Source organism: Micropterus dolomieu, linkage group LG21 (genome assembly GCF_021292245.1).
Source record: "Micropterus dolomieu isolate WLL.071019.BEF.003 ecotype Adirondacks linkage group LG21, ASM2129224v1, whole genome shotgun sequence".
Taxonomy (NCBI): Eukaryota; Metazoa; Chordata; class Actinopteri; order Centrarchiformes; family Centrarchidae; genus Micropterus; species Micropterus dolomieu.
The window spans coordinates 7,374,883-7,402,776 of NC_060170.1; the positions used below are offsets into that span (position 1 = coordinate 7,374,883).

A 27,894-nucleotide genomic window follows, 5' to 3' on the forward strand; every position below is an offset into this window, starting at 1 on the left:
TTGGTCTCAAGATAGTGTGATAACATTAAATATTATTTTCTCAAATACTTTAGCAATAGAACAAATTGTTGATATAGGTCTGTAATTATTAGGATCAAGACAATTACCACCTTTGTAGAGTGGAGTAGTGCGTGAATATTTCCAGATCGCTGGTAACTCAGAAGTAGACAAGGACATTTTAAACAGGTCAGCTAGTGGAAACATGAGAAGCTAATTTAATATATCTGGATTCGATCGCATCAAGTCCTGCAACGCTGCTCGAACTTAGTTGTTTGATAGCATTTAAAACATTAGTAGCTATTATTTTTGTAAAGGAAAAGGTACTGTGACAAGGCGAAATGTTCTTAAAACTTTCAGTATAAGAAGCATTCAGTATTGAGTCAGAGCAGACAGAAAAAAAAAGGTTAGAGAACACTTGGGCAATAGATAGAGTCAGAGATTATTATATTGCCATCTCTTAATTGATTAATGGGACTTTTGTCTGAAGTGTGTATTATGGCTTTTAAACTGTTCCACAATTGTTTAGGATTTTTAATATTATTAGAGAGACATTCTTTATAACAATTAGATTTTGCATTGCAGGTCATTGTCTTTCTTTCAATAGTTGCCTGCGTGATTCCCAGTCATCATTTTTCTTTGTCTGACGATATATAGCCCAAGCCTTGTCCCTCTGCTTAAATAGACTTATAAGTTCTGTACTTATCCATGGCAGGTGTCTTCCCTTCACCTTTGATATTTCCCAGGGAGCGTGTCTGTCGATGACTTGAGTGAACTCAGAATGTAAAGAATCCCGGGCATCCTTAACATTGGGTATTAATTGGAACCTATCCCAATTAATAGAAATCACATCATTAATAAATAGATCTATATTAATTTTCTTAATTTGTCTAATGTTTATTAATTTTGGTGGAGATTTCGGGAATTCTAATCTTCCATATACAATAAATAGCTGAGTAGTCACTGAGGCAATCAGACAAAACACCCATTTTAGTAAATCTGTCAGGGTGAGTAGTGGATTGGTATCCAATCGAGTAGAGATTGACATGTTGGGGTAATTTGAGGAGGTTCCATTATAAGATTTGAGTTGAGTTTCATCTTTTGTTCATATTTTATTGCATGATTATTTTGTTAGCACATCAAATCATGTTTACAGCACAGTTTTCTAAACATTTTTATACCTGGAAGCTGGTTAAATGCTTTCTCAGTACTTCATGACAAACCTGCACAGGAATGTGCTAATAAAAATAACCACACAACCATGAAATTAAAAACAAATGAAGATCCTTTTTGACACCAATGACATTCGAATTTGTACACAGAAACGTTTTCAGATGAAAAGCTTCTGAAATTTTGGTTTGAGCTTCTCCAGATCACCGCTGTTCTGTATCTTCTGCGACATGCTGCTCATCTTCATGATCAGCTCATGAGCTTCATCAAACAACTTTTCACCGACCTCCTTCTTCACTCGCTCTCTCCAGGCGATCAGCTTCGGCCGGCCTTGAAATACATCCAGGCCACTTCCAACAGGCTGCAAACCACACAACACAACCTAGATGTTCAAGTTATTTTTTTTAAAGATAATACTGCAATTACATGAAATTAAAATACAATCACATATACATGAAAAGTCTAAAATGGGTTAGGATCCTTCGTGGGGTCACTGAAGATGGATAATCTTCTGAGACTTATAAACTGATATTCATCAGATATATTTTTCATATAAATGCAACTAAAATTGCACTTAAATATATCACCATAATCCATTTTGAGCTCCAGAAGCAATAGTACTTTTGGATTGTACCTGTCCTTAAATAATGGCCCTATTTTTCATACTTTGAATTTCTAGTTTTTAAAATAACAAAATTCAGGGTGTCTGGTGGCCTAGTGGTAAAGGCGTGTATCATGGGACCACAGTGCCCAGAGTTTGGTTTTGGCTGGGGAGCTTTGCCACATGTCATACTATTAGGAATTGTATGCTTTGCTTATTTCATAATCAATTAATTAAACAGATGTACCCATGTATGGGTTAAGAAAAGAAGGAGATGAGGAGACCAGACAGAAAGGGATGGGAGAGGTGCCGAATGCAAGCGTGAAAAAGAGGAGATGGGTTGTGTGGGTATTAATGGAAATCCCGGGAGTGACGTGATTTGTGTGGTAATGGATAGGAGAAATGCCTGACGAGAGATTACTTGGCGGTAGTGGTGGTGGAACCAGAATCGAAAGGCCACTGGTCCTGACTCAGAGATGATCTGATGTGGTTTTACTGTGGGATTTCCAGAGTTGCAAATAATTCAGGGTCTTGAAAGAGATAAAGACGGGTGTAAGCTGGCCCAATTTATCGATTTGGTTGCTTTAAGGAGAAGGCAATGTTGTTTGAGGAATAAGTCTGAATTGCAGGTATGATGCTGAAGGTCAAGGCGAAGGGAAGATGTAGTGAAGTGAAACCAAAGCGGGTGTGAATGTAGCTTCTAAGGTTCGAGACAATTGAGTAATGCTGTTAGCGGCGCAGATGGTGCGGATGCAGATAAACCGCATGTCTGCTGAGAGAGGAAGGCGGCGGGGGGTCTTGAGATGGCTCTTGACCTTGAAGACCTCTAAGAAGTAAGGTTATCTGAAAAATGGTAAGAGGCCAGGATCACAGGTTAGAAGTTTGGAAAGGAAGCTAGTAGCGTTAAGATGAACTTGGATGGAGTGCATTTGATAGTCATCATGGACTGGGCGTAGCTGATAAAACGAGACACGGTGAAGAGATTAAATGATTAAGTTGTACTAGTTGTGACTGTGGTTCAAGCTCTTCAAGCTGGCCTGTAACACGAGAGAGGGCTATGCTGTTGATGGTAGAGTTTAAAGGACCATTCTGCAGCGGACCATCATTATATCCTTATAAACCCCCAAAAAAACTCTGCAGGATGAGTGGCAGCAGTTCGAGCTATTTGCTTGTGTCCCTCGAAACGCCGCTTGAAACACTTGTTTGCGCAAACAAGAGTGAGCAGTGAATGAGCAGTGGAGGGCTCTGGCATCCTGGTGCCGAAAGCCCCTTTTGTTCGAAACAACCGTTGGCTTAAAATGGCTTTAACTCGAAACGATTGTTGGCTCGAAGGTCTGTTTGCATGAACAACTTTAGTTTGAAGCGACTGTTCACTTGAAACAAATTAAAGCTCGAAACGACTTTAGCTCGAACTCTTAGCTCGAAACACTTGTTCGCTTCAAAAGACTGTTTGCTCGAACCAAAGTCATTGGTTTGAAACGACTTGTCAGATGAAACTGACTGTTAGGGCAATGTTTGCTCAAAACGACTGTAAACTTGACATGTGTTTGAAGCGATGGTCAGCTCGACGTGAACTCGATTATTTATTGAAAGACGAGCAAAGAACAGCATGAAGTGTCTGTCCTTTAGAAACGGTTTCCAATGATGACTTTTTAGAGGGTTCTGTGTAATGGACCATCTGCCGTGATCAGGTAAGTGGTTGCTGAGATAGAAGTGGGCATCCTGGTGACTAAGCCCCTACTGAAACCGGCTGCTGAGGTTGCTCGAGATCTACGACTGGGGATGCTGGCATCTCAGTGCTGGGGGCCCCTATGGAACTGGCTGCTGTAGTTGTTGGAAGTGTCCAGCAGGGGGAGCTGGCTGGCTGCTGTGGTTGTTAGATGGCTGGGGTGCTGGCATCCCAGTGCTGTGTAACGAAAGCTGCTGGAGCTGGATGATAGGAGTATTGATGACTCAATGTGGTTTGTCCTGTATAATGTTGGCTGCTGATGCTGTCAACCCTGATGAGAGGTGGAGGCCTCGGAATTCTGGTGGTGGTTTGCATGACATTTCTGCCATCTTGAGCTGGAGGAAATATGTAAACTGTCCCGTGGCGATTACGTCACAGCGTGCGTACTGCATCACCTGGAAGGGAGCTGGTGAACTGTGCCAAGCTTATATGATAGTGTTGAAACGTTTGCTGTATTGTCTGTTCGGCTCTCATCCAAGAGGCTTCTTCAGTCAGGGCCGGCCCGTGGCATAGGTGACATAGGCGGTTGCCTAGGGCGCAAAATGTCAGGGGGCACCACAAGATACCGCGGTGAAGTTAGTTTTAAGTTGGATATTCGACAGACATTCACCCAACCTAAAGTTTTCGACTCGTACCCTATCAACTCCGCCCAGCTGATGTGACACCGCTGATTTTAATCATGGGTGTCCAGACAGTGACGTAACTGGTAAAGTTTTGCAATATAAACATCTTAAAACTGAAGCGCAGCCTTGTTCTGTTTGGAGCTGCTGATGTTAACATGTGGATTTGTGGTGAGGTTTCTGCCTGATCACTGTTTCTGTTTTACATTGTGCCGGTCAAACGGTCTAAAGGGAATAGCCTATATACCAGCGGAGCAATAACGTAATGCACAGAAGAGTAGAGGCCAGGTAGAATTAAAATTTCTCATTCTCATTAAATGATGACGGGTTTCCCTGACTGGCAGGGACCCAGCTATTTAACCTCTGTGGGGTCGTTATCAAGCTAATGGATATCGCCTGGTTCTTTAGTGCTCCTGGCTGTATGGACAATCGTTACTGTTTCAAGAAATGCACTTACCTGAGAAAAACTGTAGTAATATGTTTTATATATATCTATATAGTACTTTTCAAAAACACATTTACAAAGTACAAGTGCAACATAAATCATGTTTTTACTTACATTTACTTACCAGTAGTAGTAGGATAAATAGTAGTTGTAGTATTACCTGCATGATGTCAACTATAGCCACCAGATCAGCCAGAGAGATTTTGTCGCCGATGATAAACGGTTTGTTCTGCAGGAATTTCGCCTCCAGCAGGTTGACTGACTGATTCAGATCGTCGACAGCAGCCTCCATTTTCTCTTTCGGGGCTTCAGAGCCCATGATGACAGGAAACAGAGTCTGCTCAAAGAGAAGAGCAAAAATCAGCCAGACTTTGGTAGCACCAGCAGCAGCAATGTAGTAGCATGGTGTTCCCATATGACCGCTGCAAACTGGGTTGTTGACATTAATATTCTGTATAAAATATAGTCTGAAATTAATGACGAATGTGCCTATTTTTAGCTATGTTAGCTCTAGAGATGACAATGTGTGACAATCAATTGGCCAACTTCTTAATAGATGGATAGTCTGATTTGGATGAATCTTAATGACTGGTGATACATGGACTTTCCCTCTAGCGCCACCAACAGGGCAAAGTTTTCTCTTCATCTCAACATCTATTAGATAAATTATAATCATTTTGTATACACATTCAGGTTCCCTAGATGATGAATCTTAGTGACTTTGGTGATTCCCTGATTTTTCTTCTTGCACCAATCACATTGGTGGTTTTGAGTGAAATGTTAGATAGAAATCTAGGGATTGAAATGTGGGTCAGAAAAATAGAATGTCAATATATTTAAACATAGTAGGTATAGATTTAGTATATTACTACCTCAAAAGTGCAGTGCTACAAAAAGGAAAAAACTAACAAATGAAATTGTTTTTGTTATGTGTGTTGAAATGTGTGTACTGAAGTAGGTCAGTGGATACAGCACCAGGTTGATCTGGGACTCGTACCCTGAGCAGCAAGACCTTTGAGCCATGAGCTCTGAGGTTCATGTGCTGCCAGGACAAGTATTCATTAACACGAGCTCGCTGCTGCAGGTCAGCTGGATACCAGTGCTCTGCCACTGATGATGAATATTTCTGCAACAGGTACTTCAGGATCGCAACGCTGCAACACAGACAGCAGGAAGAAGAGAAGTTAGAATCCAGCTAGGGACCTTTGTTGCAACTCTCTCTCCCTTACTTCCTGTTATCTCTCCACTATGGCTACCTAATAAAGAAAGTAAATTTACTTGTTTGGGGGCCCTCTACAGGCTGCAGAGCCTTATGCACCCACTTAGATTGTTTATGTCTCTGGCAGATGAGTTGAAACTGAAAACCATTGTACTGAGATGGAGGTAGAAATCACAGCTGGAAATCTAAATAACTCAGCAGATAAAACCAGAACTAACTGCGTGGCTAGATCAAGAGTGGAAGAATATGTTGAAAGAGATCAACAAACTCTTCTTGCAGGTTTTGATCATAACTTACTTGCTGATGTCTAAGGACTGATCAGACACTTATTTGTAATGTAAGGAAGTCTTAAACCCAAACCATCGTTGTACCTCTCCGTCAGAATGAAGCTTCCATCCTTCATGACAGGAACCTTCCTCGTGATGCTGATCTTTCCAAACTCCTCGCTGTACTGCTGCCCTGAGACAAACACCAGCAAATGAGAATCACAGATGACTTAAAAAGACAAAAAATATCTGCTGTCAGTTTGTTTGGTGAGTTTATTTTACTCTCCCTCCCCTTTTCTTTGTTACCTATTTTGAAACGCTTCTCTTTGCTTTGCGTCCCTGAGGTAATGTGACCAGATTTCTGAAATGAAATCTGGAGACATTTTTGGTTTGGTGGTCAGTATATCATTATAAAATATAAGTTTTTGTATACAATTTTGGTTTTATAATCTGTCAAATATAAGTCTTCTGAATGAAATCATGTCATTTTGAAGCAGAAACTACATTTTAGTCAATTAGAGGCTGCAGTCACTTTCTGGCAAGTAGAAAACTGCATTTTATGTGTTGTTTTGGCCATTTAAAGGTATTTTAAGAGGTAAAAATACTAGGTGAGTTTCTAATCTGTCAAATAAAACCCTCATGAATATAATCAAGTCATTTCAGGGCAGAAATAACAACCAGTTTCAGTCAATAAGTAGATAAATAGTTGCTCTGCTGGGCACTCTTTCTGGCCACATAAAATCTGATGTCAGGTCTCTTAAAACCTTATATAGTCCATGATTAACACACAGTTAAAAACGGGCTCCAGACAAGGACAGTCCCCGGTTTTGGTGAGCCTTCCCTGAGGTGAAACTCAATCACCCCAGGGACGCAGGGATGTTTTTTCCGGATGCTTTGACCTCCAACCTACGACATTCCACCAATTGTTTGTTTGTAAAGTTGGTTCTCTAGGAGTTAATGTAACTCTACTCTTCATCTTGCTGGGTGAGTCTGTCAGCTTTCTGGGTGAAATGTGAAAAAGTAAACTGATCGCCCAGAGGAGTGCTGGAATGTTCAAGCTTACAGGATAAATTAAAATCCTGCAGGACATTCAACTCACAATTCTTGCAAAATGTGTGTCCAGAGTTAGAAAGTCAAACACAAAGAGAAAACTATGTCTGCAAATATAACTATACAGATTTCTGGGGCTGGAGTTTATGCAACAAGTTCATAGTTTGCAGGCCATTAACTCCACACACCGGTGACTGTCTGTTCATTCCCAGAAGCTCAAAAGAAACATCAAAAGACGGACGGACAGACAGACAGACAGACGAGAAAATACTGTAGCAGTCCTTACTATTTTAAGACAGAATGTGAATGAAAGCCTAAACCCTTTACTAAAACAACATAAATTCAAAAGTCTCATCCATGTCCCTGTGACTGTCTGGGGTGTGGGATTACCTGCAGCGAGGTCGACAAGCTTAAACTCAAAGGGAATCCCGACCGCTTTGGCAAACAGAAAGACAGAGCGGCAGGGCTGGGAGTGCAGGTCGAGATAGAGCTCCATCATGTCCGAGTCTGAAGGCTGCAGATTCTTCCTTTCCACCACGTTCACTCTGAGTTTTCAGTCCTCTCCTGCTGCGCCTGTTGTCCTCTGTCTGCCCAGAACTGCTCCTCTCCTCATTGTGAGACTCATTGATTTCTAAATGGTGGCGACAGTTCAAAGTAAGTAGGCCGTTGTGGTTGAGCAGTCTGACCTTTGGCCTCCTAGCTTAGCCCAACATTTTATAAACACAGCTGAGGTTATCACATTTTTATCTTCTTGGGGTTCCTCTAATCTAATGTAAAGTAATTAAATGCAGTCAGACATTAAAGTTCGACATCAAGTCAAATGACCAAATGGATAAAGATTTTTAAAAGAGACACAGTATGGAGAAGCTCGGGTGCCTTTTACACAGCCATGCGCATAAAGCTGCTCACCAATCACAGCCTGGATGAGGCGGGACATTAAAAAAAGGATGACACGCTACAGCAATCTTTTGAAATGTTGAACTCATTGTTCCTGTGGTGGTTTTGGTGGGGAGCCAACAGGGGCCAGTGCTCCTGTAACACAGACCTTGGACCTAAACATTTGCATGAGTAAAAACGTGTACAAACTTGATATCACCAGCAACTTAGCACTTAAACTGATCTACTAACGGTGTGCACGCAGAATGACATCTTTCAAAAGTGCCAGATAGCAACAGTTGTTCATTTAGTACTTTTGCCTTAAGGAATATGCAATTTGGGGCGTAGCCTCTGTATTTAATACATTTGAAAGGAAGTCGCAAACTGCAGAGTGTTGCGCAGAGCCTGGCTTCTGTTACTGTTGCCAGAAGGAGACACAGCCATAATGAAAGAAAACGTAGAGAAATTAACATTATTAGATAATATTATTCTATACCCAATATATAGAAATACAGTTATTTTATTTTATTTATTCAATGAACTATATGAATTGATTTTTTTTTTGTATTTTCCTTTAGCTTGGGCAGTACTGTTGTATCAGCATTCATGCCAATAACGCAAATTTCGTTTCGACCCGATTTATTTTCTCAGTGTATGGATAGCCTTTGGATGTTGCTGGAAATTGTTCTGAGTCTCCCTCCTTAAAAGGTAAATTATTATCATAACAATTTAATACAGCACTTTTCATACACAAAAAGCAATAACATTAGCCTGTTTGTCCTACCAGGCTGGACATGCCAAAATATGTGTCCCCCTCCATAATGCACAGATGATGGCCCACCATCAAGTATTTAATTTTGTGTGTACTTCACATCATGACTAATAACAGGGGTGAATATAGAGAAGTTTCTATTTTCTATTTTCTATTTTTAAGTTATAGTGGGATACAAAATACAAACTGGGATCTAGCGAATGTCTAGTATACTATAGCTTCTACTGCTCATCAAGCCTTACAAAGAAGTGTTGCATCAACGAATGTAATGTAACTTGAGCTTAAGTTAACAGGAATGGGTTTTTTTGTATCATGTAATTTAATAAAAGTATAACTAAGTTACTGAAAAGATCCTGTTACTGAAACAAACAACCGTAAGTTACTGAAACATAATAAAACATTATATTATACACTAAAGAAGACATTTTGAAAGCTTGGACATTGCCTTTGTCTCTTTTCTCCCGGATTGAATGTGCCCCTCTGACAAAACAACTGGCCCCTTCGTAAAATTCTTCCAGAACCGCCACTGCATTCGTCTGCATGAATGGTTATGAGTTAGTAACCTATTTAGCATTAACAAATGAGAGACTAACCACCATGTAGAGCATTTTTCTTGCACAATAATTAAATGAATAAAAATAACAAACTAAAATTAAAATTCTGTTTTGTCAAACTGGAACTGGAATTAATATTAGTGGTAAGCTATATCATACCCTATACTATTATCTGAAATTATAATAAACGCTAACATTAGCACCTAAGCAAACCTAACCACAGCGGTGTAATATCAGAAAACGGGTTAATTTGTGAAACAATTGATTTGTTGAATCTCAACTAATGTGTTTAAATGTTACACATATTCTTTACACTATCTGTAGGCAGACTATCCAAAGAAAGTGTAACCCGTAAAAACATAAAAATATACAAACATTATCCTTTTTATTTAATTTTATATTTACTAATACACAAATCTATACTAGTTACTCCCATAGACTGTATAAAAGAAGTGGATGTAGTCACTGTGACGTCACGCATTGTTTTGTAGACTGCTGTTTTTTGAAGCCTTGAGTTTGGCTGTTAGGCTGCCGCCATGGTGATATTTTGCAAACAGCAGCACGGGACGTGACCAGATAAATAGGCAAAAATAGGCTTAAAACAAAACGTCCTTGCTGGGAAAATGAACAGCCTAATAAGCTTGTTCAATGGCGCTGGTTAATTTCATGGGGGGAATGGGGAGTACTGGCACTTAATCTTCCCACTTCAAGCACTGTCCAGTGCAAGGCACCAAGCTTACAATAAAACTCTAATTAAACTGTCGAAAATGGCAATGCTTATCAAATATGAATCAAGATCTGTAACTGCAATGCGTTTTTCTCGAAAACTCTGGGATTATTCATAGGGATTACTTTAAGCAGAAAGTTTGCCAAATTCAAACCATGGAAAAACCGCAGAAATATGTTGTCAATATGTAATCACCACTACTCCGGCTAAATCCTTCCATTTTCACAAGCTTTCCCAAGTATACAACCAGACCAGCCATATAAAGGCTTATGTATATAATTACTATCATTATCTCCAGGCAGGCAGGCACATGGCAGTGGATGAACATACAACAAACCAGAAACAGAACAGAAGTCACACACATTTAAACACTGGCTAACGAGGAGGGCGGGAGCAGAAACAGGTGATTCTAATAATGACAGCAGACAGGCAGGGTGATGAACAGACAGGAACACTGACAGATACCAAACAGGCCCAAAGTAACAGAACTACCAACAAGACCACAGACAAATACCAACAGAAATATGAATACATATAAACAGACATACAGGTTACAAAAGAACAAGGACAGAAGACAAGAATCCAACTGGAACTCAAAACACAGAACAGACAAGCAGGCAGAGGAATTCTGGAGGGAACAGACGGAACACTTGACAGGCAGACATGGGGCAATATAACCAACACAGACAGAACACATGTAACAAAATAGACAAGAAAGACAGAACAGACAAGAAACTAACCCAGACAATAACAGAAACCCATGTAAACAGACAAACCCTAAACGAGAACACAGAGTACCGAGCAGACTAAACCAAAATGATGCAGAGAAAGAACTAGAAACAAATACTACGACATGAACTAAGGCACAGGATTGGGAACAAAGACATGGAACCAAAACCGAGTATATAGCAGATTCTGAACAGACAAAACAATAACTCAGAGAAACTCAAAACACAAAAGACTATATAACTGATACTGGACACAGGACAGAACCCAAAACAATAAGACAGATACTAAACAGACTATAAATAACATGACTGACTGAAAACAACCAACTGACCAAAACAGAACAGACAAGCCAACAGTGTGACAGGTCAGGAAAACATCCTGAATGTAATACAATATTGAACAACTTTAACACTGAACCCTGCATCTCTGGGGTGCTGTAGTGTTTCATTTTTAATGCTGCCTGGACCAACAGCCTTCCTTGGCAACAGAGATTCTGTCTGTGTGGTCAATTCTTTGCAAATACTCAAAATCAAGGAGGTTTGGTTGTCTTTAATTGTTTCCTCTAATGTTTTTCTTGTATAACACATAGTGCTGAATTAATGATCTCCCTCGCCTTGTGAAGCTGTCCAAGGTTCTGACAGGTTTGTTTTATGACAGATTTATCACCTGCAGAACTGGAGGTCTGATCTGACTATTGAATAAGCTTACCATTTATCTTTTAATGCTGTATTTCAGATAAGATAAGTTCCTTTCAGCTATGTGGAGTTGTTTTAGTTTCTAGGCCCTGTATGGATAGCTCTCACTGGAGGATGAAAAATGTTAATCTTTTCTAGACGGTGTTATTTAAACTGGCATTTGTCTCGCCACGTGCTGTCTAAAGTGTGCTTATGTGTGTGTTTTAAGGTCTGTTATTACTTATGTTTTATTGTTGTTTCTTTACTTTTTTTCTTTTCTTATTTATTTTACTCTTAAAGCACTTTGTGTTCTGTGAAATGTGATATATAAAATGAACTTTATTTACTTACTTCCTTAATGATGGTTAACATATTAAAAGAAACAGATAAGGAAGTATGAGAACATGAGACAGAAATTAATGAACATGTTTCCTGCTTGGCTGTTGAAGTTTAGATCTTGCAACAAAAACACGTCTCCTCCATTCATCCCGCGAGTTTCAGAAATTATTTTAAGGATGATGTGATAACCTCTTAGGCATGATCAGGTTTACACTTTCAAATGTTACCAATGTTTTCTTATTATTATTATCTTATTATCTAACATTTTTAACAAATGCTTTCAAAAAGTGATGGGGACAAAATCAGACATTTTCAAAATGTGGTGGGGACATGTCCCCAGTATCCCCAGTGTAAATGACACTGCTCCAACACAACATTCTCATTGGAAAGATTTTAGTGAGAAAGTGAGAAAGTGTCAAACCTCAAGAAGGTAAGGCAGAATACAGAAAAAGGCAAGTGCTTTCAAATCCAGCCAGATTAACAATTAAAGGATAATTCAAGTTTAGTTCATTAGAGTTTGAGCTTCCTAGCAGTGGTTATAGTGTTTGCTACAGCCTTTATGATAAACTGATGATTTTTATAATGCATTAAAACTTCTTGGGGCAGAAACACCTGCTGATATGGAGAGAGAAAAAACATGCATCTTAAGATGTCTACCATCATGCCACTGGACCAGTTAATGTTTACTGGTCAATGTCTGAGCCAAGTATGTACAGTGTTTGTTCAATGACTCATGAAGCAGCTAAAGTATATAAACCTGAGGGAGACTGGAGTTGAATCAAGTGATGGACATTTGTAAGGTGAGTAATTTTTATTGTGTTTCATGTCTTCAACTCATGTTTCTGGTTTAGTACCACTCAAAATTAAATTATTATTTTTTAGATTTTAGTCTTTGATATCAAATAAAAAAAACAAAAATTGCTTTACTTATTCTTCTTCTAAGTAAAAAGACTACCCAGAATGTTTTGATGGCTCAACATTTCATGTGGTGATTTTTTTTATATGCTTGTATTTTAAGGTTGGTTTATGTTGTATTATAAACTGCAGGTAATTAAGAATGATTTTGTTCTTTGTTTCATCTCCAGATGAAGCTGTCAGTGTTGTTGCTGCTGGCCCTGCAGGCTCTGTCCTCAGCCAGTCCTCTGGACATTGGAAACAACACAGAGCAGAGAAATGGTAAACACAAAAGTTTTTTTTTTCATTTAATTGAACCATTCATTTTTTATTCCATTTTCATCAAAGATCACTTAACCCAAGTCACAAACCAAGCATGTTTTCTCACAACCTTTGAGACCTTTGAGACTTTTGCCTCCACCCCAATACAGTGTGGTAAAAGAAATTGGAAAAAAGACAAGATATGCCTCTTTAAAAGTTAAAATATGTTTTGTATTTTCTAATCCTGTCCTTTTGTCAGTTATCACTTGTTTTATGCAAGTATGCAAAAATAATAAATTTTAAACATTTTACATAAAAAGCCCTATCTTTTCTCTTCCTGTGAAACCGTATGATATTTTTGATAACTTATCTTAAACATTTACATAAATGTAAAAATGACATAAAATGTAAATCCAATCAAAGTATATAATTTGGGTAACTAGCTAACCATCCTCAGAGGACCATGAACGTACAATTGACTATCGATCTTATCACTGGTGAGACATTTCAGTGTGGACAAAAGTAGCAGTCCAAATGACAAAAAAGAAACCTAAAGTTTGGGAAGTGAACAATTACTGACCCCAGTCTTCAAAAATCAGAATAGACCAAAACAATTAACTGATGATTTTAAATCTGCTTTGTTTCTCATTTCATAGCCAAGGTGTTTTGCCCTGTGTCTTGTATTAAAGCAAACATTTTCCTTGTCTGTGCATCCCCTTTCCTCAGTCTCCTTCATGAACTCAGATCCAAATGGCAGTCCTGAAATCACCACTAACAGATCGATGCTAACAGATCTACCTCTTCTGACTGTTGCTAAGCTAAGGCAGAAGAGACAGGTTCAGACTCAGTCTTCTTCCTTCATGTATGGTGATGGCTTTAACCTGGAGTGGGTTACCTGGAACAACTCTCTTCCAAACGAGGCTGTTTCGATTTACAATAATTATGTTGATCGCATTGATTATGTCTGCAAATACAGGTGTGAGGCTGGCTTTTATACACCCAGCAAGGGTCCTTATTGCCACCATACAAACACAAAAACAAAAAACGATTTTGAGCTCCTGATGAACAAAGACAACTTTGATATCCTGGAGTGGAAGGAGGATTCATACGGCTCAGTGCCCCAGAATTCAGTCAGAACCTGCCCTGGGAAGAACATATATGTAGGAAAGAACAAATATGGACTTGGGAAGGTGGTTACTAAAGATAAGGTATTCTACCTGCCTTGGGAGGATTCTGAATATTGGTACAACTACTACCAGGTCCTGACCATCGATGAGAATATAATCAGTCAGCAGATCTACGATGTCAGGTACAATATTGATGAGTCTAAGATATATCACTATCCTCCAGAGATTATGCACAAATCAACCCTCAGAAACGATGAATGCCACCCAGTGGTGAAGACAGATACCGTCTCAAAGACATACCAGGTGGAGCAAAGGTGGGACTTCACCTTTGCTATCAAGATAGGTGTTAAAACGCATATGAAAGCCGGCTTCCCCTTCATGACCTCTGTAGGTATTGAGATCAGCACAGAGATGATGTTCCAGTTCTCCGAGGGAACCACGGTGATAGAGGCCATCACTGACACTGTTTCTGTTGAGATCACAGCCCCACCAAATCACTCCTGCATAGTTAATATGATGCGGTCTAAGTTTAAAATAGACATCCCGTTCACAGCACGCCTCAGCCGCACTTACGGTAACGGGGAGATCCACACGACATCCATCATTGGGACGTATAACAGCTTTCAGATTGGAGAAGTTCGGGCCGATGTGGATCGATGTGAACCTCTAGAGAACTCTGAGCCTTGCATGTGAAATGCAAAAAGCCCCACTTGATGTCTCTGTATGTTTGATGGGGGTGAGGGGTTGAATGCACTTTTTGTAAGCTCCTTTGGACAAAAGTCAAATGAATTTAATGTAATTAATAGAATATGACTATAAACAAGCTTTTTTTATTGGAGATTTGTACACAATAAAATCACATGGCATTTTAAAGTACCCTTTCAATCAAAAATTGTGTTTTTCTTGTTGTTATTTCACTTGGATGTTTAAGCTTTACTGTTTTTACATTCATCGGTTGAAGAGGGAAAATTATACCGTGCTCACATTAAATTTTGGTTTAATGTGTTGTAGAAAGCTCTGGCGCACACACTTTTGGAGACATCTTGTGACTAGAAGTTTGAAATTATTAGTATATTGATATATAATGAGTTTTATTTCCATACTACTACTTCTATCTCCTTGGATCTGGTGTATACTAATATTAATGCATGTAAAAAAAATCAAAGTTCTTTTATCCAAATGCGTGTACCACTGTAAGTCAATCAAACTATGACTCATTGCCAATAAAACTTAATAAAGAGACAGCCAAATGTTTGTCAATGTTTACCCTGCTCAGAATGAGTTTGTAGTATGGGTTTGGGTCACAGATTTTTCACTTCAGGGAGAAGGGGGAACATTTTGTGGAAAATTCATACCAGACACAAATTATTATTCCAAGCACTGCATTGATATGTCTTAAAACATCTGGAGAGGAAACTCTAGTAACACAGATGAACACACACTGCGTGTCCAATTTTATTCTTTATTTAAAAGAATACATTTTAAGTTTATATTTAAATAGTTATTAGTTGTTAGTATGTGTTAATTTCTATTGAATATAATAAATACAATGTACTAAAAATACTAATCAGTTTGAATGGTTCAATGAGACTAATTTATGTTATTAGAAAATACTGACACTGCCTTAAAAAAAAGCAGTGAACTCTCTGAACAACTCAGTATTATTGCTGCATTCTTAGGGCCATCTTATTTTGCTACCAGGTGTGGTGATCAGCTAGAGATCATTCAGTGCCATCTGCTGGATATATTGGATATTTCAGCTCAGTGAAAGCGTCTACATTGTTTACAGTTTACTAAACTAAACGAAAAAATACTTCTTGGTATGTTATTGATCAGACTACACATATTTTCTGTGTGCTACAGCTTAATTATACTCAGCCAGCAGAGATATGTATATGGACACATGGAGAAACATCACCACACCACAAGACATTTAAATGAAACAATAATACAAATAATAATACAAATAAAGAGAAAATGCAGTTATAAGGTAAATACTGCCACTGTGTATTCCCACAGGCTTTATACCTTTACCTTTATTTGTGACACTTTTTGATGCAACATGTAAAGAGTCCAAAAACTGACAAAAGACATTAAAAGATTATGAGATGACTCAAAAATCACGACAAAGGGAGGTAAGGTTTTTAAAACAAACATTTTGCTACCATCGGATTGGAGTTTTAGGAAAAAGTACAAATCTTTTTACAATTAATTTTAAGAATTTAACAAACAGCATTTTTAGCAAAATATTCAATGACAATTTTAATCTTGTACTGTCCAGAATATTGTGCTAAATTCAGATAAATAAAAGAACAGAATGAAATTTTGACCGACAAGCTTTTTGAACTCATTGTTCAATCCTATAATGTCCATGTAGTTCAGTGGGAGACATGTGACCAGTGTTGGACAAGATACTCGAAAATGTGATCAGTTACTTGTTATTTACATTATTTATTGTCTATCACAAAAGGAATAACATTCGTTTTTCTAATAATGCAACAGTAGAAGAATTAACAACAAACTTTTCTTGCACTGCTTTTATAAATAATAAACCAAAGTAAATGATTCTTTAAACATCACAGAAATATATTATAAGAAAACCTGTGTGACCTGCAAGTAATGTCTTTTTCTTGAATAAGTTTCATTATTTATTTTTAATTTTTAATCTAATCGTTTATTATCTCATCCTTAATAGCCTGTGTTGAGATGTTTCATGTTTACAAATGTCAAAAATCTTGATTTCATGATTTTCCATCTCATTTCGTTAAATGCATGTTTCCTGGACTCCTCTCTCCTCGTGTCTCCTCCTCCAGCTGGCATCTCAGGTAGTCTCTGTCTCACACTTGATATCATTCACAATCACTAACAACAGGCCCGGCGCCAGGATAAAGTGACTGAGGGGGCAGTTAAAAATGGCGAGGGGGCAAATCTGTTTTCATATATCAATACACAGGGCGTTTTACTCTTTTTTACGGCAGAAAAAATGGTCTGTGCGCATGGTTCAAAAGGGTTGTAGGCCTACTTAGTTTGTGATAACATGCAATACACCAACCAAACACTCTGTCCCCGAGACTCTGGAACAGACAGCAGACCTCTGCCCGAGGACTTCAAGGTACGTGTTGGTGTGTATTGGACTAAAAGGTCTGAAATATAACAAGGTGAAAGGCTTCATGGCTATAGAGTCCAGGCTACTGGAATCCAGGCAACTGGACTACCTCCTCCAATCATAAGCACGCATTTGCCCACTGAAATTTTTATTGTATATGCGCAGCTGTCATTTCGCTGGGGTCAAATATATCGATCCACCATGTTACAGCCGCTGGTTTGACCGCTAGAAAAATTTACTTTAAAGCACAGTGCATTTCCTGCCGGCTCGGAGGCATTGCAGGGCTACCCAGCCAACCAATTACAGTTCTTACGGTCTGCGTTGCCCCGACGTGTAGTTAAATTTTTGCGGAGGTGCACGTCAGGCTACGGCGTAGGGTACTACGTAGGGTACGGTGCTACGCGTAGGCTACCCCATCGGTTCAATGCAGAAGTATAACTTACACTTAAAGAAGACCGTGGTTTCCATGTAAATTGATTAGTTTGTAGAAAAGTACAAATGTTGAGTATTAAATAATTGCTCGTGTGAGGGAATTAAAATAAATTGAAAGGAAGTCAGAGTTGTGTTAATATATTTAATTTTTTGTTTAAAAATTAAATTTTGAGAAGTGCCCTTTTTTCCCCCTTGAGCCCCTGCCCACCAAAATGTCTGTGCACGTCCCTGCTCATCCCTGACATTTCAGACAATATTACTAGTAATCACAGCACTTGAGAAAATCTGTGAATTTGGCCTCCCTAATTCAGCAGGTTTTAATTTCAACAATTAGCTAAATGTCCAATTTGGCCCCTGCGGTGCGATGATCATTCATGTAGTAATTCTTGTTGTAATGGTTTTTGGTATCATCTTTAGTTTCTGTACCAATCCTTGTACGCGAGCCTTACTTTACAAATTGATAAGCTGGGTAATTGGAGACAAAACACTGTATGTGAAAATACCAGTTGAGCAAAGTAAGCATAATGACCAAGACACAATGTTGCAATGGGCCCCAGGAAACCCATACAGTGAAAGCGAGTCAGATGAGGAGATGGCATAGTTTTAATTTTGTTTTCATGTTTTTTTCTTTTTGTCTAGTTTTATTGCTTTGGGCTCATAATTTATCAATAACATTTTTGTTTGACCGTATACCTATTAAGAAATTGCTACAGTAAGTTGTTTGATTTCTCAAACATATTATGTTGATACTTTGACACGTGACAAGAGAGGAAATGTCAGAATTTAACTCTGGATGCTAATGGAGATCACCATTAGCATATTTCTTTGTTACTTGAGAGGATTTGAGGGGAGAGATGTTGAATGTCAGGAGAGAACAGTGTCCTTCTCTCAGTGCAGCACGTATAAAGAATTGATTCACCATATTTTTGACTCTGTAATCTATCTTTCTTTTTCTCACAAGCCACAAGCCTTTTCTCTCTCAAAATGCCAACATCTACCTAAAGGGAGGATTAGTTTTTCAGATTTAAACCTTAATTGATGGATAACCGACAGTTGAGTTCTCACTGACTGCCATGCAAACCTTCTCTCCCCAAGTTTTTAAATTGTTAAATCTTCCTTCATGTTTGGAAACATGATATATATCGCTCAGCTACTCAAGCTCTAACTAAAATTGTCAAAATCACAGCCGAGCGCTTTATTCTGAAAGCAAAAGCACCTTTTTTATCAACAAACAATTAAATTGTGATAATCATTAACAGCCCACTTCTTTAGATCATTTTTTTGGGCATCAGCCTTAAAGGCCCCACGTCATAGTTCCAGACATGGGTACAATTCCCACCTCGGGTGACAAAATTGATTGGTCGAAGCTTCAAACACACCTGTATGATGTTTGAACCTAATGGCTTCAAATGTTGCGTTCGTACTGAGTGCAGTAGTTAGTATTACATTTATATATTGTATTTCTAAGTGTAATCATTATTTACATGGACATTGGTGTTTCTGAAATGCTTTACTAACATGTTTCCTGCTTAGATGTTAAAGTTTGGATCTTGCAACAAAAACAGATCTCCATTCTCCATGCAAGTTTTGAATTGATTTTTAATGCTGGTGCTTGATGATTTCAAACTGAAATTACAGCTACCAGCAGCAGAGACAAATTTAAATTTAACAGTGACTGCATGATTGGCCGATGGAGATCAATGCAACATCTGGTTGGTTACAAGAGTAACCCATAGTTAGCTGATTAAAGGAGCAGTATGAGAGAGAGTGTGAATGAATGATATCAGGATTGGCCAAGTGACAGTTTTAGACCCAAAAGCAAGACACCAGAGAGCACAGAACACAGTTTGTGATATTTATTTCATTACAGAATAACTCAGGGCATATACAAAGTTGTGCCGCTAATAGCCAAACAAAGGTGAGTCCATACAGTGAAGAAACAACAGGCAGAATACTCAAAAATCCACAGTTGAACACACAATTGAGGAGGACACTTGGCAATGAGGACACAACAACGACTGAACAGAATTGAGCACACTGGGGCTCTGGTTAACTCACCACTAGAACACACGCCCCATGTGCAGAGGCAGAGTCCTCGCCACAGCGGCCCGGATTCAAGTCCTTTGCTGCATGTTGTCCCCTTTCTCTCTCTCTTGTATATTTCCTTACTCTCAGCTATCCTATCATGTAATAAAGGCAAAAAGCCCAAAAATATATTTAAAAAAAAGAACTGAGCACATGAAATACCGGGGCAAATTAGCAGGGAGGAGTGGACAAGTGGAACATATTCATTTAGCTGACACTTTTATCCAAAGCGACTTACAATTGCTGTACATGTCAGAGGTCGCACGCCTCTGGAGGAACTAGGGGTTAAGTGTCTTGCTCAGGGACACAATGGTGGATGGGTCACAGTGGGGAATTGAACCCAGGTCTCTCACACCAAAGGCATGTGTCTTATCCATTGCAGAACAGGAACATTAACACCACCAGAAAAAAAAGCTAAACATGTACACCAGACAGATGATTACAAAATAACAGGAAGTAAAGCTACAAACAAGACCAAGGATGGATGTAACCAAATACAACAGAGGACATGGAACAAATGATAAACTGACAAAAACATAAGGATAAGGCAGGGAGTGAAACAGTGACGGGCATAAACAAGAATACAACAGGATAAGACTAAAAACCATGACAAATGAAGCATAAAGATAATCTTCCTGGTTTAACTTACGCTGAGCTTCATTTGGTGTAAAGAGAAGTATTTGAAAAGTCGGGCAATGGTTAAATTTTTTATATGTTATTTAATTTGTTAATTCCATAAAATACAACACACTCTGCTATTTTACTGTAAAATAAACTCTATAACTTTGTTTCAGAATGTGCTGCGTATATTTATTGTTATTCATCCAAATGTGAACAAGGTTGGCTTATTCAAACCTCAAAAATATTAGTCTAAAAAGTGTGACCCTAAAACTGATTTCAGTACCCCCAGCTATCTGAGCACCACAGAAAACTTCCAAAGCAGAATGTAATCTCACATGTTCTATTCAACATGTACAATGATTCATTTTGTATCACAATTTGCTTTTTATGAAACACACTGTGATTCATGCTTTTCATCAGACTTTTTAATGCACATTATCTTAGTATCTTTTGGGAGCAAGGTTTGGCATTAGGTAAAGGTTTACATCGGTCCACCACAGCTTGGATATCTCCAACCTGGACACCTTCGTACGTCCCAGTGATCAGTGTCCAAGTTTCTTCTCCGTTGCTGTAGGTGCGGCTGACGTGTGCAGTGAAAGGGATGTTTGTCTTGTACTTATATCCCACCAAACGGGTACTGCAGTAGTGGTTTGGTGGGATGGTGACCTGCACAGAAGTAGAGTAGGAGGACTCTTCTGTTACAGTATGTCCTCCTGAGAACTGGAATGACACATCAGCGCTGATCTCAATACTTCCGGAGGCGATACCGGGGACTCCTGCTTTGATGGTGTTCTTAATACCAGCCCTGATGGAAGAGCCAATGTTCCACGTTTTCTGCAGCCGATTTGTAACTGAGAGAGAGACACTTTTTGACACTTGCTTACACTCATTATTGGTGATGGCAGAGGTGCGCATGGTCTCTGGGGGATACTTGAATAATTTTACGCTCTTCATGTTGTACTTGATGTTGGACATGTGCTCGCTGTATACATTAACATCATAGGTCAGGACCTTGTAACTCTTCTCATACCAATACTCAGAACCTTCCCAGGGAAGGTAGAAGGCCTTATGCTTAACATGTACCTTCCCGAGACCATAAACGTTCTTCCCAACATATATGTCCCCTTTGGAACAGGTTTTGACTGAATTTTGGGGCACTGAACCATAGGAGCCGTCCTTCCACTCCAGGATCTCAAAGTTGTCTTTGTTTACTAGAATCTCAAACGTGTTGCTTTTAAGCTCTTTCTTTTTATAGGGGAAGTGGCAGTAAGAACCCATGGCGGGGCTGTAGAAACCGGCATCACACTTGTACTTGCAGACGTAGTCAATGCGACCAACATATTCGTTGTAAATCGACACAGATCCTTTAGGGAGGGTGCCGTTCCAGGTCAGCCATTTCAGGTTGGCGCTTTTATAATGTAAGTTGGGAGGTTGAGCCTGTCTCTTCTGTCTCAAGATAGATGAAGATGGAAGGAATCGATGTGTTAGCATTGTTCTGTTAGAGATGATTTCAGGAATCCTGTCCTCTGGACCTTGGTTCAGTATGGAGACTGAAAAGGCATAGACACAATAAGTTAGTCTCATGGGTCTGCTGGATGGATCGTATGTTGTTGCTATTTACCTTTGTGAAATATTAAATGATGTAAAATGTATGATGCTTTCATGCACATACATGCATTTTGAGAACCATGAGCACTATGAACTGAAATGGTATGCAACATATTTCCTCCTAAGGTGTTTTGCGTTGTTTTAGCAGATAGTGTACAGTGGAAATAGGATACAGGATAATTTAAGTGACATTAGTCAGATAGCATTAGCTTGAACTGTCAGACATTTTATCATGTTTTTAACTTCATACCCTTTCGTGCTGTATTGTATTGTACTGCAGAAAGATCTGCTGAAAGCATTTTTCCCATCTAATCTGGGTGAAGAAATAATACTTTGAAACTCATAAATAAGGACCTTTGGACTTGATTAAGAAACCTCAAAAAAGAGAAATTCCCAATGCCAGTTGCTTTTTACCATTTGTGTGCTGTGAGCTCTTCTTTACAGTGTCCTGAAGACTGGCTGAGGACGGAGCCAGCAGGACCAGAAGAAACAACACTGGCAGCTTCATCTGGAGAAGAAACACAGACAAAAATGTTTATTAAACAATTTTAAACCCAAAGTCAACATGTTTTTAAACCAGGTTCAGTAGGTTCATTCATATGACTGGCAGCAAAAAAAGAAAACAACAAAATCCCTCCCTAAGATTATTCGGCAAATCTTGGTCCTCACAGGAATATTTCAAAATTCACTTTCTTGGTGAGAGATAGCAGAGATTAAGATTAATACCACTGTCATACCTGTCCGGGAAATTATATCAATATAACATTTTATAATTAATATATTAACATTCTACTACTAATAATAATAATAAAAATACATTTTATTTCTATAGTACTCAAAGACACTTTACAATAAAACCAATACATTTAGTACATTAAAATAGCACCACCATGCTTTGATGGTGATAACAAGAATTGCATGCATTTTTATCTAAGTGAATTAGTGATGTATCACCCTCACGCATCACCATACATCAATAACAGCCATATTTTTACACATGATCGATGCTGATGGTGATATATAGGTGGTTTATTAAGAACTGGCTCCCCTGTAGTTCGCACTTGCTGGTCCTCTATTGGGAATTATTATAGAATTATTAACAATTCATCAACAATCATGTCTTTTCTGATTTGTTCCTCATTGTTTCTTAACTACCTCCTACACTAGTACTAATCATTAACTAATCATTATCTACTTTATAAAATTTGATCAGGAGTTACATATCAATTAATTGTTCACTAACAGTTAGTTTCTTATTCTTTCCACATTGTTAAAATTGTGTGTCTCGTATTGTAAATCTTTATCGTTTTTAAATGCTGCAACCAAATTTAGTAGCTAAGTCACTAGTATGAAACTACTAGAACTTTGGAAGGACTTTACCAGCTCTATATCTCCATATCATGAGTACAGTGGTGGTAACATGTTTCAAAGGTATGCTGAACTCAACGTATTTAACTCTCTATGGTAAGGTGTTGCCTCTGGGCAACATACCCATTTTTGGCCTAGTACACCTCCACCAAACATCCCAAAATATGATGCATTACTTTAAAAGAATTACAGGGCCTTAAGGAAACCAATAGCAGTGTTAAAAATTTGTCACATGATTCTCTGGCACCCATTATGAATCGTTTTACTGCTGCTTTTGACATATGGTTCAGCTCCACCTTCTCTCTGCACTAAACCTCAAAACAACATTTTTATGCCATTTTTTGACCAAGAAAAATTATATTCACACTAATAGGCAAGTCAATTTTCATTCTTAATTGTTTAATATAATTTATTTAATAATTATATAATGCAAAATAGTTAAAATGCAAATGTTGCCTTGAGGCATCATACCATTATGGAATCCTGCCATGCCATTTTTTGATGTTGTGCATTAGGTTTATGTACTGATCAAAAGCACAACAGTTAACATAATTTTCTCTCATTTTATGAGCCAAAGACGGCTGCGAGGTTACATATGTCTGAAATGGCACCAGAAAACTGAAGACACACATTTAAATCACACAAATGATGAATTGAAGGTAAGGTAGCTCTGTCTTGATTTTCAGCATGTTTTTGATGTTTGGATGTAAACTTTGTTGAAATATGTCTACTCTCTTTTTTACATTCATTCCTGTAGGCAGTTCCACAATGGTACAATGTTGCCTGAGGGTAACTTTTAGACAAACAAACCTATGTAAAGAATTAATTTTTTATATTTTCAAATTTAAAATGATTGTATTTTAAACTTGTAAAGCCATTGAACATTATTTTAAGAAATTTTATTCAAACTTTAAATAAAACCTCTCTTTTTCTATTCTTTACCATTATGGTACAGTGTTACTTTAAGGCAACATAGCCAAAGCTTACCCCCAAAATATTTATTTAAATTATGTTTACTTGGTCCATTTAATGATAATAAAACACAACAATATTTTTTTTACACACTGGCAAAATAATGTGTACCACAGGGTTAAGAAAAATGGGTGAAATGTTTTATACTACGTCGCTTCTTACGTGCCTTCCCCTCAAACATTTTTGCAAAAAAATGTTTTAATAAAAATGTTCATGTGTGTGTGTTAAACCAAAGCTGAATACTTAATGAATTAAATACACTAAGGTAAATATACAATGAAATAAAGTACACTTACCATAATAGTCACTAGGCTTGGCTTGAACCGGACACAGCAAAGTCTCAAGGCTCAGTCACCCAGCTCTACACCTCAGTTCATTTAAGGAAAATAATAACCCCACCCCTCCCCCCACACACGTATTTTTTACTTCTCTATCAGGAACCTGCGGTTAAGAACCGCAGGTTCCCATTATCTGTTATCTTCTATCTATTATCTGTTAGGCAAGATCCAATGAAGTATGTGTACTTTTATGTGACTGCTACTCTCTATTTTTCCTTGATAAGTTTTTTTCACTATAGCTCATAAAAATAAATAAATACATAATACATGTGTAAATATAGGCTTTAAATAGTAGGACATGTTTTGAATTGTTACATAACCTACATGCATTGTTGGAAGTATTACACTGCGTGCGCGATTATTGGTCAGTATTCTAATCATTATTTGTATGCACATTTTCCAACTCCAAACCACATAAACTTTAATGTTCATTTGAGTTAATCTTTTTCAGGTATTATGTATTTTGCCTGTCAGACGGATGCAACACTCTTGAAATAGCTAAACTTTTGAGGTGTGACCACCGGACACACCTCAAAAGTTGCTAGTAATAGTCAATTTGAGCGCAAAAAGGATATGGAGAAAATGTGGTCAGTCCACAGAGACACTAGCCATGTGGTCTTCATTAAAGTAAATGAGGATTTAGAAAAATATGCACAAGACTATTTGATCAGTAGAAGACCTCTTTCACATTGGGTGAAATAGTAACCCCGACCCTCCCCACACACACATTATGTGCAGAACATTCTCTACTGTAATGGAACATTTTTTTTAAACTGCTTGACTTTTTACTTCTCTGTTAAATTTGCATGACCGCTTTGTCGGGTTTAAGTTCGTTTACCCATTGCTTTAAGGGAAGTGATTACGGGAACCTGCGGGTTTCTGTCATCTGTTATGCAAGAACCATTGAATTATGTGTACTTTTATGTGACAGCCGTCTTCTATATTCTTGCTTGATGTATAAAATTATTCAGATGAAGGAGATCTTTGCTTTTTGGCTGTGGAGACCCTTGATCTCAGTACGCCTTAAGCCATTTTCAAATGTGAAATAAACTTTTTAAAGTTTTTAATAGCCTACAGATTTCCATAACATTATATAGCTGACCTGTTGACCTTTTTTCACTATAGCTCATAAAAATACATTAAAGTACAAAATACATATTACACACTGTTTAATTAACTTAGGCTTTAAATATTAGGATATTGTAGTGAACCTACACTTTGTTAATAAAATTATGAATATTTATATTTGGGAATATTTATATCATAAGCACTACTTCAAATATCAGGGCACCACCTGGCATAATCATTCGTTCAAGGGGCAAGGAATCCTTGGGGATATTAATACGGTTCTAAAAGAATAAAGGAAGCAAATGGACACAGGTTGTGGACCCCAGTGCTATAACTGAATTGTAATTAGGCTTAAGAGCTCCGGTGACATCAACCCTGATCACAGAATAGCTTGTTTTGCCTTACTGTTTGTCATTACCAGCGACTCGTCACTTTGAAGGCCTACAGTTGGTGATCAGGCCAATGGCAATGATGGCAGAACCGGATTGTAGTGGCAACTTTTAGAACTTCTTTTGCCACTATCGCAGGACATAAAGTTTCTGACTCGTGCTTTCCAAAGAGGGCAAGACTGTATAATCCAGCAAGGCAAGGCAAACGTAAGAAGAAAATTATCCAACGTTTTATTTGACACACAAAAAAAACACTAAAGTTACATAATAAACGTCTCCAGCAGAGTCCTAAATCCTATGTGTTCTATCAAACGTATTTACGCACAGGTAACTTCTGAATTTCCAATTGCTATGACACGACGGTCAGAAAATTGTTGCTCCATGTCTTGCTTGGCTGTCCCTTTCTTTACCGCAGCACGTGCCAATAGGTGTTCTCACCTAATTTTTACTACACTTAGCTGCACTTCTGTCTGAGACAAACATAAAATATTACGTTTTCTTAATGGCTCTAACACGGATACTTGCCGATGAGATGCTCCCAGGGTCCCTTGGGCTTTAACTGGTATCAGCGGGAAACATTTTCAACGTGGGCTAGCGCTGATCTGTCTCTCAGAGTTTGTCTGAAGTCCTCTTTGTTACTGAGTAGATACTCGTTTGAATACTTCATAAAACTCTGTTTGCCGTTCAGAGTCATTAAAAGTAAATTCAAACGAGATAAGTTTTCAAAAGGAAAATGGTTGGCTTCTTCTTAATCAAAAGATACGTAAGGTAAACAAGGTAATGACTATAAACAAAACAAAGATAAAAGTTAAAATAGCACAACAACTTAAGGTTTGCATGATCTCAAGAATAAAATTAAATGTTGCTGAAGGTGTTTCAAAGTCTAGGGAATTTTGTCCCAGAGACTTTACAAATAGGCAAATCAAATTTCCTGCTCTTGGGAATTAGACAAAGAAGGATCGACAATTTAGAAGTCGCAGACTTTTTTTTTCCGGGCAGAAGTTTGTTAAGAGAGTGTAAGGGTAAGTCATGTGCAGTTATAGGCTTCAAGTCAAAACAGTAATCCTAACAGATAAATGGAATAAACAGCCTAACTAAATAAGATCAAAGGAAATACACATTCTGATTGTAAAGCCCTGGACATACTAGCTGTTAACTACACGTTCACGTACGCAAGATGGCTGCCACGCGTATCCTGGGTTCCTTTGGAGCGTTGGTTGTGCGCAGCTCCTAAATTAACGCTACGCATCCGCGAGATGTAATTCAGTATGCAGTTGGTTTGCCAACCGTCTAAAGAAATTAAGAAGACGGTCGGCAGCAGACTTGAAAAAAGGAGATTTGTGGTGGGATGTTTACAGTAAAACTCCTGGAGCTAGTCCGCAATTACTGACTTCATTATGATGTCTCATTAAAATCATAACCTCCTCAAGTGTCGCTGTCTTTGGTTTGTTTACGATGTGCAAATTCGGAGGTTGTCAAGGAAGATAATAGTGGATTCACGTTTAATCCTCCAGGTACATGCAAAGTATACAGGCAAGTATGTGGATAAAGCTTGATTTATACTCCTGTGTAGGGTCTACCTGCGTAGCTACGCCATAGGCTATGCACGTAGCCATGCATTTATGCTTGTGCGCCAGTGTCCCCGTCATTCTGCGAGTACACCCCCAAACGCTAGTCGGCGGTAGCACTACAGCGTCCACTGTGGTGACTTTTGCCGGCCGAGCAGGCTAACTTCCGGTTTAGCCCTCCGCTAACGTGAATGGGGGTAAAATTGTATACGTGCGGCGGGTGTAGCCTTTTCAAATGTTACCATCCGAATGGATCCCATTCTGTCATTTCGCTCGGGTTGTGACGTTC

General features: G+C 38.4%; 3 protein-coding genes across 4 annotated transcripts; 1 reads left to right on the plus strand and 2 right to left on the minus strand.

Moving 5' to 3' along the window:
- Positions 1-1,261: 1,261 nt before the first annotated feature.
- Positions 1,262-10,353, minus strand: LOC123960444 (glutathione S-transferase theta-3-like). Of its 2 annotated transcripts, XM_046035177.1 has the most exons (6): positions 10,310-10,353; positions 7,488-7,728; positions 6,153-6,240; positions 5,560-5,716; positions 4,723-4,899; positions 1,262-1,528 (listed from the first exon to the last, which is right to left on the minus strand). In XM_046035177.1, exons 2-6 carry the CDS (start codon positions 7,594-7,596, stop codon positions 1,328-1,330), a joined length of 732 nt encoding a protein of 243 aa, XP_045891133.1. In that variant the 5' UTR covers positions 7,597-7,728; positions 10,310-10,353; the 3' UTR covers positions 1,262-1,327. The 2 variants fall into 2 exon arrangements, with proteins under 2 accessions (XP_045891133.1, XP_045891132.1); XM_046035176.1 differs by lacking the exon at positions 10,310-10,353 and having other exon boundaries at positions 7,488-7,967.
- A 2,483-nt stretch (positions 10,354-12,836) lies between these two features.
- On the plus strand, positions 12,837-15,024 carry LOC123960759 (natterin-3-like). Its single transcript, XM_046035693.1, has 2 exons — positions 12,837-12,944; positions 13,650-15,024. Exons 1-2 carry the CDS (start codon positions 12,854-12,856, stop codon positions 14,741-14,743), a joined length of 1,185 nt encoding a protein of 394 aa, XP_045891649.1. The 5' UTR covers positions 12,837-12,853; the 3' UTR covers positions 14,744-15,024.
- A 5,680-nt stretch (positions 15,025-20,704) lies between these two features.
- LOC123959807 (natterin-3-like) lies at positions 20,705-27,686 on the minus strand. Its single transcript, XM_046034094.1, has 3 exons — positions 27,618-27,686; positions 22,317-22,410; positions 20,705-21,844 (listed from the first exon to the last, which is right to left on the minus strand). The coding sequence occupies exons 1-3, from the start codon at positions 27,684-27,686 to the stop codon at positions 20,730-20,732; spliced, it is 1,278 nt and encodes a 425-aa protein (XP_045890050.1). The 3' UTR covers positions 20,705-20,729.
- Positions 27,687-27,894: the final 208 nt, after the last annotated feature.